The 12,022-nt window shown below is 39.6% G+C and overlaps 1 protein-coding gene across 4 annotated transcripts in view; it reads right to left on the bottom strand.

The window, feature by feature from the left end:
• The window catches only part of CPXM2 (carboxypeptidase X, M14 family member 2), a 126,331-nt gene that overhangs the window by 7,926 nt on the left and 106,383 nt on the right, over positions 1 to 12,022 (bottom strand). For all 4 annotated transcript variants that reach the window (XM_045025689.1, XM_045025688.1, XM_045025691.1 and 1 more), the window contains 3 exons: positions 10,237 to 10,534; positions 4,872 to 5,011; positions 3,504 to 3,603 (listed from right to left, as the gene is read on the bottom strand). In XM_045025689.1, the coding sequence (XP_044881624.1) occupies positions 3,504 to 3,603; positions 4,872 to 5,011; positions 10,237 to 10,534 (538 nt within the window). The remainder of the gene's footprint in view (positions 1 to 3,503; positions 3,604 to 4,871; positions 5,012 to 10,236; positions 10,535 to 12,022) is intronic.

Raw genomic sequence — 12,022 nt, 5'->3', positions numbered from 1 at the left:
AGACATTTCCTGGAACAAGTAAATATTAATAGAAAGCTTATTGTAGACACAATTTTTACCTGCTTCATAGGGTAGTTGACTCCATTTACATGTCAGAAAATAGCAGGCATTTTAAAAACTTAATAGTTATAATTCATTTTAAAGCAAAACTTAGAAAGGTAAAGAAAGTTGCCAAGATTATACTCTTGTTTAAACCAATTTTGACCCAATGCAAATCTATTGCTTCAATGAAAATAGTCCCAATTTAAACAGGTATAAAAGAGAGAAAATTTAATTTTTTTCTCTGCAGTTTTATTTATCATTGTAGCTTAGTAGCTACCCCATAACATTTCTAGTTTCAAAGACAAATGACAGCCCATCCCCTCTATTTATTTAATGTAAGGCAAGATAGAAGATCTATGTTTCCATCTATAAATAGAGTATCAACTTTTACACTTCCCAGATTATGGAAAAGAATAACAATTATACTTTCTCTTTTTATTATTAATAGTTAGCAGTGAACCTGAACCAGACAGTTCTGATTCAGATCTGCACCTAAACTTCCTCCAAGTCCATGAGCGTTTACAGAGCAGATTGTGGGGTCTTCCATAGTTGTATTATTATACATTCATCTGGGATTCTTCTCCATATGCACTCACATTTGCATTTTCTCTAAATCATCCACTATTCTCCAGTGTGGTATCCAATGTAACCCAGTATACTGAGGGATTGGATTAATCATCCATTGAATTTATTCAGTTCTCAGCAAACATTTACCAGAGTAATACAACCTACAGTTTATGACAGCCTTCCAAGTTAGTGGAAAAACAACTGATTATTTTCATTCCCTCTTTTGTTTCCCAGTGGCCCCATTTTGAAATATATAAGGAAGTCATAATTTCATTACTAAATATCTGCAATTCAATGTTTTCTCTCACAGCAGAGACATAGTAAAGTTGAAATAAAACTTATCATAACTGAGCTAAATTTGCTGAGATTTATTGAGTCAACTAACCTAAAATAGTAGATATCAGAGACTGCGAGGTTGCTTACCTAAAACTGCTGGCGTTCCTGGTATTCCATAGCCCCACATTGCTTAATTATGTCATATAACTGTACAAGCAGATCTTAAATTCAATGATGGGTAGATAATGAAATACCCAGTATACCATATTGCCAATTGCTTTTCCTCATTCTACCAAACCAACCCCTGAGTACAGGGGCAGCTCTAGGAATTTTGCCTCCCCAAGCACGCCAGGCAGGCTGCCTTCCGCGGCTTGCCTGCGGACGGTCCGCTGGTCCTGCGGCTTCAGCGGACCTCCCACAGGTGTGCCTGCGGGAGGTCCGCCGAAGCCGCGAGACATGTGGACCCTCTGCAGGCATGCCTGCGGGAGGTCCACTGAAGCCAAGGGACCAGTGGACCCTCCGCAGGCAAGCCGCCAAGGGCAGCCAGCCTGCCGCCTTAGCGGCGCTGGCAGAGTGCCCCCCCCGGCTTGCCGCCCCAAGCATGCGCTTGGCGTGCTGGGGCCTGGAGCCGCCCCTGCTTGAGTATATAGCCATCATATCCTTACATTTGTTCTCAAAATTACCACCTCTGCATATGGTATTTCTGAAATTGATAGAATCTTACTGGTATTGGTTTAGGGGTGCTCTTTGCAAGAATTATATTTTTCAGCATCAGAGCTAATGCTATTCCCTATCATCTCAATGCAAACAACTCACAGATCTACCTCTCCACTCTGGCCCCATCTCTTTCTGTCCAAATTAAAATCTCAGCCTGTTTTATGTCTCTTTGTGGATCTCCAGCCACCAGATAAGAGCTCTGTTTTGGACATGTTGAGCTTAAACTTTCCCACCAGTCTCCCTCCCCTTTTTCAGTGACTGTGGACCATCCTCCTCCCTATCACTCTGGTGTGGAACCTGAATATTATCTTCTTTTCAGCCCTCTCTCTAGATACTCATATCAAAGACATCAACGTTTTTCCGTATCTTCCTGCATAATCTCTGAGATCTGGCCTTTCCTCTACAGCCACACAGCTAAAACTCTTATCTAGTCACCATCATCTGACTTCTTGACTACTGCAACATCCTCTTCCCTGGTCTTGATAAATGAAATTTTGCCCCCGCTTAAATCCATTCAAAATGCTGCTGAAAAGATCATTTTCCTGGCTTGTTTCTTTGATCGTATCACTTCTCCTTTTGCATCCTACCACTGATTCTCTGCTCTCTACCAGATCAAACTATTCACCTTCACTTACAAGGTTCTACAGAGTCTAGCCCCATCCTACCTACCATCTCTCATATGCTATCTAAAATTAGCCCTCACCTTTGCTCTGCCAGTGATGCCAGTTTTCCTCACCCACTTGTTACATTTTCAAACACACACATCTATGCTTTCTCTCATGGTGTACCTCACACTTGGGCAAAGCTCCCCATAAACATCTGCAAAGCCACCTAATTGTCCTCTTTCAAATTCCTCCATAAAATGGTCTCTGTTGTGATGCCTACAAAAATCCTGACAACTATTAAGCAGTTAGTGTGCTGAGACCACTGTCTATTATGCTAATCATTACTGTGTTGTCATTTCCTGGTGTTCCTTCATCTGTTTGTTGTCGCTCATTATAGACTGTAAGCTCCTCGAGGCAGAGACCACCTCTTTGATCTGTATTAGCACAACACCTAGCACAAAGGGACACTGGTCTATGATTGGGTGCCCTAGGCACGACTGCAATACTACTACTACTACTAAACTAGTTCAAAAGTACTTTGGGAAAGTCCAACTGTTTGATCTAACTTCCTCTGAATAGCCCTGGGTGCATTCTGAATTTGCTCGCTCACATTTGCTTAATCAATACTGTGAAAATACTGAACACACACATTTCTTAACTTTCTTTTTTTAATAGAAACCTGGACCAGCAATTCTCTGTGAGTGCAATTCATCTTGCATGGAGTAACCCTCCCACTGGGCCACACTGAACTCTGTGGAGATTCCACCAAGCATGCACGGTGGAACGGAAAACCTCTGAAGAGCATGAGGTTCCTCCCTTCCTACAACAGCTGATTCACCTTTTCACTCTTTTCAAACCAGACCTCTAAATCTTTTATAATAATAATTGGAGATATACCAATCTCCTAGAACTGGAAGGGACCTCAAAAGGTCATCAAGTCCAACCCCCTGCCTTCACTAGCAGGACTAAGTACTGATTTTTGCCCCAGATCCCTAAGCATCCCCTTCAAGGATTGAACTCACAACCTTGGGTTTAGCAGGCCAATGCTCAAACCACTGAGCTATCCCTTCCCCCCAATATGGTCCCTTAATGATTAATAACCACAGAAGCACCCTTTGCTATTGTGAACTGGTGCTCTAATTACTTTTGGTTAGACAGTCACAGCCCTCAGTTGGCCACCCATGGGAGTAAGGCCTCCCTTATTCCTCAGCTCGGCCACTACAATGCACCATATCCTAGCCTAACCCAGAAGGTTAGATGGTACAGATGGTTCAGCATGCAGCTTTTTTTTTTTACCTGTGCGAATGTCGTGGTTAACACCCTCTACTGAAATAATGGCATTTGGAATTCCCTTTCCAGATAAATCCCTTACCATGCCTTTGATGCCCCGATGAACCTAGTAATGGAACAAATAAATGGATACCTATTACATAACAGTGAAAAGCAAATACAATAGAACCATCAAACAGTCACATCTGCATGAGAAAGCAAATCATTAACTTGATAATGACTATGTTCTCTTCCGCCAGAAATCTTGGATGAAAGATATAATTAATCTATCCCCAAATTTTAAAATAACATTTTTTTCCTCAAATGTAAAATCTAAGTCTTCTCTCCATGTTTGGTATTGCAGTAGGTAAAATGGCATGCATTCTCAAAGCATATAAAATATATGTATGTCAACAGCATCGGTTAGTTTTTTTATCTTCTTTGCAAATAATATAGTTTTGAAATATCACTATCAACATAAAATTAACTTTCTAGGCATCAGCCACTTTTGACTTTACATTTTTTTTTCGCGTTTCTGTAGTTATGAACATAAGAGAGAGCCAGATAAAACAACTAAAAGTAGCAAGTCAAAGGGATTTTCATGTGATTGTTTTTAATCAAGCACTGCACTCTGGTAAAATTTTAACATGCGTCATTATTTTGTCCACTTAAACTAAAATAGTCTGTTTAAAAAAATTCTGCTAGTAATTTTGAAGGGTAAGGTTTCTATGATAAATGCCAAAAATGTTCATAATTCAAAACACAGATCATAAGTGAAACCTTTAGTGAAAGAATTAGCTACCAGACAGGGTTTTACTAAACAGAAATGAACTATATTAGCCTTGTGAGATCACAAGGGGTGTGTGGAGGACTGGAAAACTTTGGATAAGAAAGCAGATTAAGGTTTTTCTAGTGTTTTAAATTATGCCTGTTTGTACAAAGTTTCTCAGTTTCTTTTTAGCAGGAGCACTCTGGATTTTAAAGGTCAAATCTGGACTCTCCCCATAATACAATGTAAGTGCTGTGGTTGAGATTTCCAAAGCAGCATGAGAACCAATGGAAGATAAATAATTAAGCTAATGGAAGATATGTGTCTGAATCCCATTGGCTGATTTGAAAAGCTGTGGAGGGCAACCCACTGAGAGCTCCTATCGGAATCAGCACAGTTCTGAACTCTTTGGCGTCTGTCTCTGCAGGATCAGGTAGAAGGTGATTTGTGAGCAACCTGGGGGAACAGCAAGATTATAATAAGTACCTCTGAAAGCTGTATGGGTCCATTGGACTGGAACCTTACCTACAGGAAAACACAGCAGGCCATAGTAACCTCAAATTAAGACTTTCACTCAGGCCCCTTCCAAAGTGAATTCTAACTGGGAAAGGTATTCTCTCTCATACCTGTTCCATAAAAACAATCAGGGATTCACGGTTATTTTCCCATTCTTCAGGTAAGTCGCTCTCATGAGGATATTTGTCACAGCCGATATAGATGGATAGCTCAAAGCAGTTTGTGTGCAGGTAACTAAAGTCATTTATACCTGTTGATGCAATAAAATAAGAAAAGCTTTAGAACCATAAAATGCTGCTCTTGTTTATTTTGTGCACTAGACCTGATTACTTGAATCAAAGGGCAGAACATCTGAATAGCACAAAGTAGACAGCAGTTCTGGCAGGAAAATGCTGTTTTTAAAATGTCATGAATATATTAATTGATTCTCATAACATTGTGCCAATAGAAACAAAATCTAAGTTGCACTTCTAAAGAAGTAAATCCATAATAGCTCCATGAAACTTGATGCAAACTTTTTAAACTTTCGGACAGAGAAGAAGGTCCATCTTCATTTTATCCCATTTAAAACGGAACTGAGTAGCTCAGTGCATGATAAACCAAGATGGAAAAGAGAGAGAGAGAGAGATAGCTGCTGTACTCATCCCCACTATAAGCCTGGTTGAAAGCCTCTTGAAGACTATGGGAGTCTTGGCCGCAGTATTGTGCAGGGTTCAGTCCTATCACTTCTCTTATTCAACATATATGTGAGACTGCTGAGTGAGTGTGTGAAAGTATGGACTACCTTGTCATCAATGCACTAATGACACCCAGCATTAATCTCAGTCCCCTTTGCTGTAGAAAGTGGGGATCACCTTCTCGCTGTCCCAGGGTCTAACAGAATTTGGGATCTAAATGAAAAATAGTTGGGTTAAGCTCATTCCAGATAAGATGGATGTGATGCTGATGGAAAAGGAGGAAGCACTTGGAGGAAATAGCAGGAAATATGACCTCACCTTCTACTGAGGTGTATGTTCTTCAGTTGTCCAGGAAGTGTTAAACTTTATGGGCTCTTAAATGCTAATGGACTCTTAAAGTAAGCCTAGATGCCCATATAGTAGCAATTCCCAGAAATGTCAGTTTTCACTATGTTCTTCCCTTCCAATGCCCCAATTAGAGTGTTCCAAGCTTTTGTCTCCTCCAGGCAGGATCATTGCAACACAACATATCTTGGCCTAACCCAGACGGTCAAATCACAAACTATAGATGGTACGGCATGCAGCATCCTTTCTGCTAAGTGGAATGTACTGACAAGAGCAAATAATACCAATTCTTCACCTTTTACATAGGCTGCCATTCCAATCCCAAGTACAGTTCAAGGTCCAGTGTCCAAATTCTACTCTCATTGAAACTGGAAGTCTCAGTAACTCCACTGACTTCATCTACATCAGTAAAACTGAGAGCTGAATTCTTCTCATGGTCCTCACCATCAAAGCGCTACATGGGTGAAGGACTTAGCTATTTCAAAGGCCATCTTTTTCCTGTAATTTTCCACAGAAACACAATTGCTGATATAGTGCAGATTTTAACTCAGAGGGGTCAGCAGCAGAGTATTTTCCCTGGAGCTATGAAAACTCTTGTAGACCATTCAGTAGCTACACTGTGTTGAAGAAGGATGGTCGTTTGATACTAGTGAGCACTGGTGTGGGGGCAATACACTCATTTATACCATTCTTAAATGACCATATGCAGAGTGAGTGTGTTTTTGGTTTTTAGTTATTAACAATAAACAGGATTGTCAATAGTACAAATATTTTCCTACAGAAGTAGTACATATGAGGACATCATATATAACTGATAAGGGAATAGAGAAGAGTTAAGGCCATACAGGTTATGCTTGATGTCCTTTCACCTGTAAATACTGGGTGGCCTATTCCATGTATAGAGCCTGGCCCTGTGAGAGAACTATGGGCTGCACTTTTGTTTCCTATACAGGCTCCTGCAAAAGATCAGAATTAGTATCGTTGTCTCCTAATAAAAATGTCTGTTAGTGACGTGTCCTGACCAACCATCCCTGAACTTTGATGAAGCTCCAATCTGTGTCCACATTTCCCAGCTAACTCCAGTCTCTATAATGGGCTAAACTCTAAAGCCCCAGATTCACCTGAGCACTGGGGAAGTCTGTATGTAGATGAAGACTTCCAATCCATTTCCATTTCCCCCATTTCTCTGCTGATTCTCAGAAGAATCTCCCCTTGGGGAATTTCATTTATTAACATTCTCCAAACTAACACAGATAACACAATTCAATGGCCAGGCTGAATGCAGGGGGAAGGAAGGAATGAAGATTAATTTCTCATTATCCAAACAAATTGATAATTAAAAAAATATTTTAAGGCTAAGAAGAAAATTGCTCATTAATGATCATTAACTGATTTCTTTCCTAATGGCAAAGATTATAATGCAGGAAATACATTCACCAAGTATATCTGATTGAAGAGAATAAAAAAAAGATCCAATCAATCCAATTATTATGCAGCAGCAGTCAAGTATTTAATGAGCCCTCAGTGCCTTCTGGATGCAGAGTAGGAGGATTATATAACACAGATGTTAAATTTTTATATGTTTGTTGATGGGGAAAGACTAAAATTTCAGACGCTGGCATATGCTGCTCTGCAGAAGCCTGATTCCTTTCCATTTGAGAAATGCTCACAAACATTTTTTCTCTTCACATATTGTATTTCATCCTGGCTAATTTATGGTAAAATGTTTTGTGTTACACAGTAATTGCTCTGTTTCCATACGTCTCCTTCAAATAATGGCTTAATGTTGCCAAGAGGAACTCTCCATATATTGTCTGAATGCCCAAATCCAGCATTGGAAATCAAAGATAAGATTCATATGTTGCTTGGATGTTATTTTTAGATTGATTGACGAGATCATTTTCATGGCAGCCCATGGTATGCAACAGGGAATAATGTAGTTAAATACCAAAGAAATGCTGAGGCATTTGATATTTGCAGAAGCTGTTTACAGTCAGCTTACTACACCTCCAGGGACATTGGTGGTATAAAGGAGTTAGACAGCTTCTGGGCAATTCTCTCAGTGCAGGGTTTATATACACCAGCTCCTTCACAATACCCAGTGTAGGGGCATACCAAGGGCATGGCAGGGAGCTGGGAGGGTGTTGAACAGCTTTGAATTCAGCTATTTTGGGCTGTGGAGAAGCCCACTGGATGTCATGAGAGTAAGTTAGAGCAGACCCTGGGCAATTTTCAGGAATGTCACTTTGGGAACAGAGCTTACATGAACAGCTGTTTAAGAATGAATAACTATTGCAACTGTGGGGCTTAAAAGAGGAATAATTGAGAGAACAGCCCATGTGGAAATCTGTGACTAGGTAGAAATAATGTCGACATAGCAGACAGGTAACTCCTCACCCTCAAATCAGAGGCAATTTTGATCTGGGTTTGGAGCTGAATGTAGCAACCCGGGTCATGTCTCTGCTTAATGAGGATTTTGGTATTAATTGTTAAAAATAATTTAGTTTTTTTGGTTTATGATTAACTTAAACCATTTTCACCAGTCTCTTTAGTAATTGTAAGCTTATTCTTAAATACCTAACTCCCATATAGTGCTTTTCATCAGCAGAGTTCAAAGCACTTTGCAAAGGAGGTATCCTTATTCCTATTTTACAGATGGGGAAACTGAGGCACACAGACTTGCCCAAAGTCACCCAGCAGGAAAGTGACACAGCTTTGAACAGAACCCAGGTCTCCTGACCAGGTCCAGTGCTATGGGTGTAAAGAAGAAAACTAGAAAAAATATATTAGTAATCTCCCCACAAAACAAACCCAGAGACTTCATTATAACACCAGAAAACAGAATATTAAAAATAATGTGAAGCATCATAAAGGGAACAAAACAAATTCGGTGAACCAAATTCAACATATAATTGTTACTAAGAAATCATATACTACTCAGCGTCTATGCTGTAGCCAGTTAGTTAATGCTATAGCTGTTAGTGATACGACAAAGATAAGGCTGACTGTATCAATTCATAATCAGGTTTATACAATATTTAAGAAAAAAAGTCATATTCAATAATTAGGCAGTCAACTTTCCAAGTTTTCAGAATTTGCATAATGCATGGACACTTATCTGCAGGAACTGTTTCTGTGATGTGGACAGTTCAACATCTCTTCCCCCTGAATTTCTGCAGTTGTTTTTAACATAGTAAAAAATATTTTAAAGTGCAATAAGTTTCTGTTTGGCTTCAGTGCCAGCCAAAATTACCTTTGCCTGATCCAATGTGAAAGCAATAAAAGTAGCTTCCAATACTTGGAACGGTTTATACAGTGAGAATGGCTGTACATAACAAGCAAGACCAAGAGCTCTAATAAAGAAAGTGGCATGTAAAACCACATACTTGTATCTATTTACAGTTGTTATTGTTGTCATACTTAATGCCAACATTTAAGAGATGACATACAGACATCCACAGCCCTCACATTAACCCTACAGATAACTCATTGCTTAAGAAATGAAGATTTTGGGCAGGAGGCTGGAACATAAGTGGAGTGTAACCTGCTAAGAATCTGATTGGGTATGTAAGAACGCATCCAAATAGTGGTTGAGGCCAATTATTATTGTATAGGCTCCTAATCTTCCCTTAAAACTGATCCATAGGCTGCAACCACTGCATAGTGCAACTTCTCTCTTGCTCCATTTGATAGAGGCAAGGGATATGGGCATGACTCATTCAGTTTGTGTTTTCTTCCGGCTGCTGAAATGCCCATGTGTGCAATTCAATGTTTTAGTACAATATATAAAGTCCTTTATAAAACAGGGCAGTAGTACTTGAACAACATCATTTCTTGTATGTTTCTACCTTGCAGCTAGTGCCAATTGGGATAGATCTGCTCCTAAATTCAATGAGCACTGACCAAGTTGAAGCCCAGGACTTTCTCAACAGAAGGCCACTGGAATTGTTCGCTGATTTCTTCATTGACCATTTTGGGGTTACTCCTTTGATTGTGGCATTTGCTACTCCTCTTTTCCTCCATCTTTTTTAAGGTGATGGGATATTTTGATGGTGGAGTAACATGCTTAAGGTTGGCAGGTTCCTTCCTGTCTTGGTCTGGCTGGTTCTTTTGGATCAATTTTAATTTTGGAATGGACCATATGACACTTGATGTGGCTCACTTGTGACAGGCAACTTTTAAATGTGTTTAATAAATAAGGTCTGACATGCACACCTTTGGAAAACATCATCAGTAAATGAGGTATTTGCAAGGAAATTTTGACAGCTCTCTGTCAATCCATGGACATCCTATGAAACGCAAAATGGCAAATTTCATTAAGGTATATTCTTCTCTCAGTGTAGGTGTTCACCTGCCATTGATTGTGTGACAAGTACCATACAATTACAGTGTTATAGCATTTAACACACTTGTTCTACAATGAATCGTAGGCAAAGTTTCTTCAGACACTTACTTCCAGCAACTGTATGCCATGAGGCCCCATTAACAGTCCCATCTTCCTTCTGGAAATCCTCTGTATGGCATACTCTCCTTCTGGCATCTGTCATTAGTCGGTGAGTGGAGGCATATGAATATGCCAACCACCGAAATACATGGTCATCAGGGGTAGGTGTGTGCTCCTGAGTTTTCCATGTAGACCTGACCATATCATATGGGTATGCAACAACCAGTTCTCCTCCTTGTAAATTGCCACCCAGTACAAATGGATTTTTTTCCATCCATGCTATCACTGCTCGAGTCTCAACTGCCACCTAGATGGAAAAGAAACAACAGCTTCATTGAGGGGTGGTGAAATTCAGTAGTCCTCACTTATTTGAACAGTAACCAAAGAGATGGTACTCAATTATGCATTAGGTTTAACAAACAGTCTGAAGCCAAATCAGAACTAGGGTTTGGGTTCACATTTTAATTCAATAGACCTGAAATCCCATGTGTTGAATTCATACAATTTTGGAGCAAAATGCTGAAAAGTCCCCCTTTTCTTATGAAATTTTTACCATCTCAGGCCAAATTCTTGGCAGAATCACTTATTTTTCATGAAAAGCTGGCTGCTTCTGCACCAGAATTTGGAAAATGGCCATTTGGATTTTGGATCTTGAACTATAGAGAGTAGAATGAGAGCCTGGGATTTGAACCCAAACTCTCAGGAATTCAAAGAAGTTCAAAGTCAAGCTTTTGATTTTGTTCCTTCTTTAATTCTGTCCATATTCTATTGTGTGATATTAAAACTAAAGCAATATATGAGGATTTAGCTGAAAAGCTTCTATCGCTTAAAAACTATGGCCTCAATCGTCAGCTGCACCTTGGTCACTTAATGCTAAGACACTGGTGCAGAGTGACCCTAAAGCCAGCATAGTTGGCAATGGGAGGATCATCTGAATACAATTCAGAGGATCATCTGAATACAGAGCCTTGCAATTCCTGTGTCACCCTTTTCCCTGTAGCTAGCACAAAGGGAGTGAGAAAGGGAAGGGGCTTCCCTGCATCCTTGTGGCCACTGGCTGTATATCTTGAGGCAACTAGCAACCTTCATATTGCTCAACCTTATGCTGGGGTGACAAACTGGTGAACAGACAGTTCAGAAGCGAGAGTGTATGCACTCTGTAGCAGCAGCCAAGGCCCTGCCTCTGCTCCCATTCATGTAGATGGAAATGAAAGAATTTGCAAACCAAAGAGGCTTAAGTATGAAAATATTTCTAAATCACACAGAGTTCACAAGGGTTAAGGGCCTTCTCATTTCATCTCAAGATGGCTACATTCAGCCATTTGAAATATTGGTCACTGTTAAAGTAAGACATTCAGAAATGACAAAGTTTTTCCATTATTATCCAATATGTGCAATTAACACAGGTCATTGGGATGGTTTTGCATATAAGATGGAGTCTGATCTGTTAAGAGATTTTTGGTTCTTGGGGTTTTTTTGTTTTTGTTTTTTAAAGGAAAATTCAGTGGGAAACCTAGGGGAAATTTGCCTGATGACTAGTCTTGTCCTTTCTAAAGAGCTCTGCAATCTCACAAACCTATGGAGATGTCTCATTATAATGATGGAAAACTCAGTCTCTCCAAAATAAACAAAAAAGAGGCCCAGAGATACAAACAAATACCTACAAAATTAATATAATTACAATAATTCTCATTATTTTTAAAAAATGAAGTTAATGTAAGTCGGGGGGGGAGAATATAAGTTTTAATATGAACTGTTATATGTACTAATAGTCTATCATTCACCATCTCTCTTC

The sequence above is a fragment of the Mauremys mutica genome, chromosome 7, assembly GCF_020497125.1.
Source record: "Mauremys mutica isolate MM-2020 ecotype Southern chromosome 7, ASM2049712v1, whole genome shotgun sequence".
NCBI lineage: Eukaryota > Metazoa > Chordata > Testudines > Geoemydidae > Mauremys > Mauremys mutica.
Note: the sequence above shows the minus strand (reverse complement) of the source record. Positions and strands in the feature narration are given on the sequence as shown.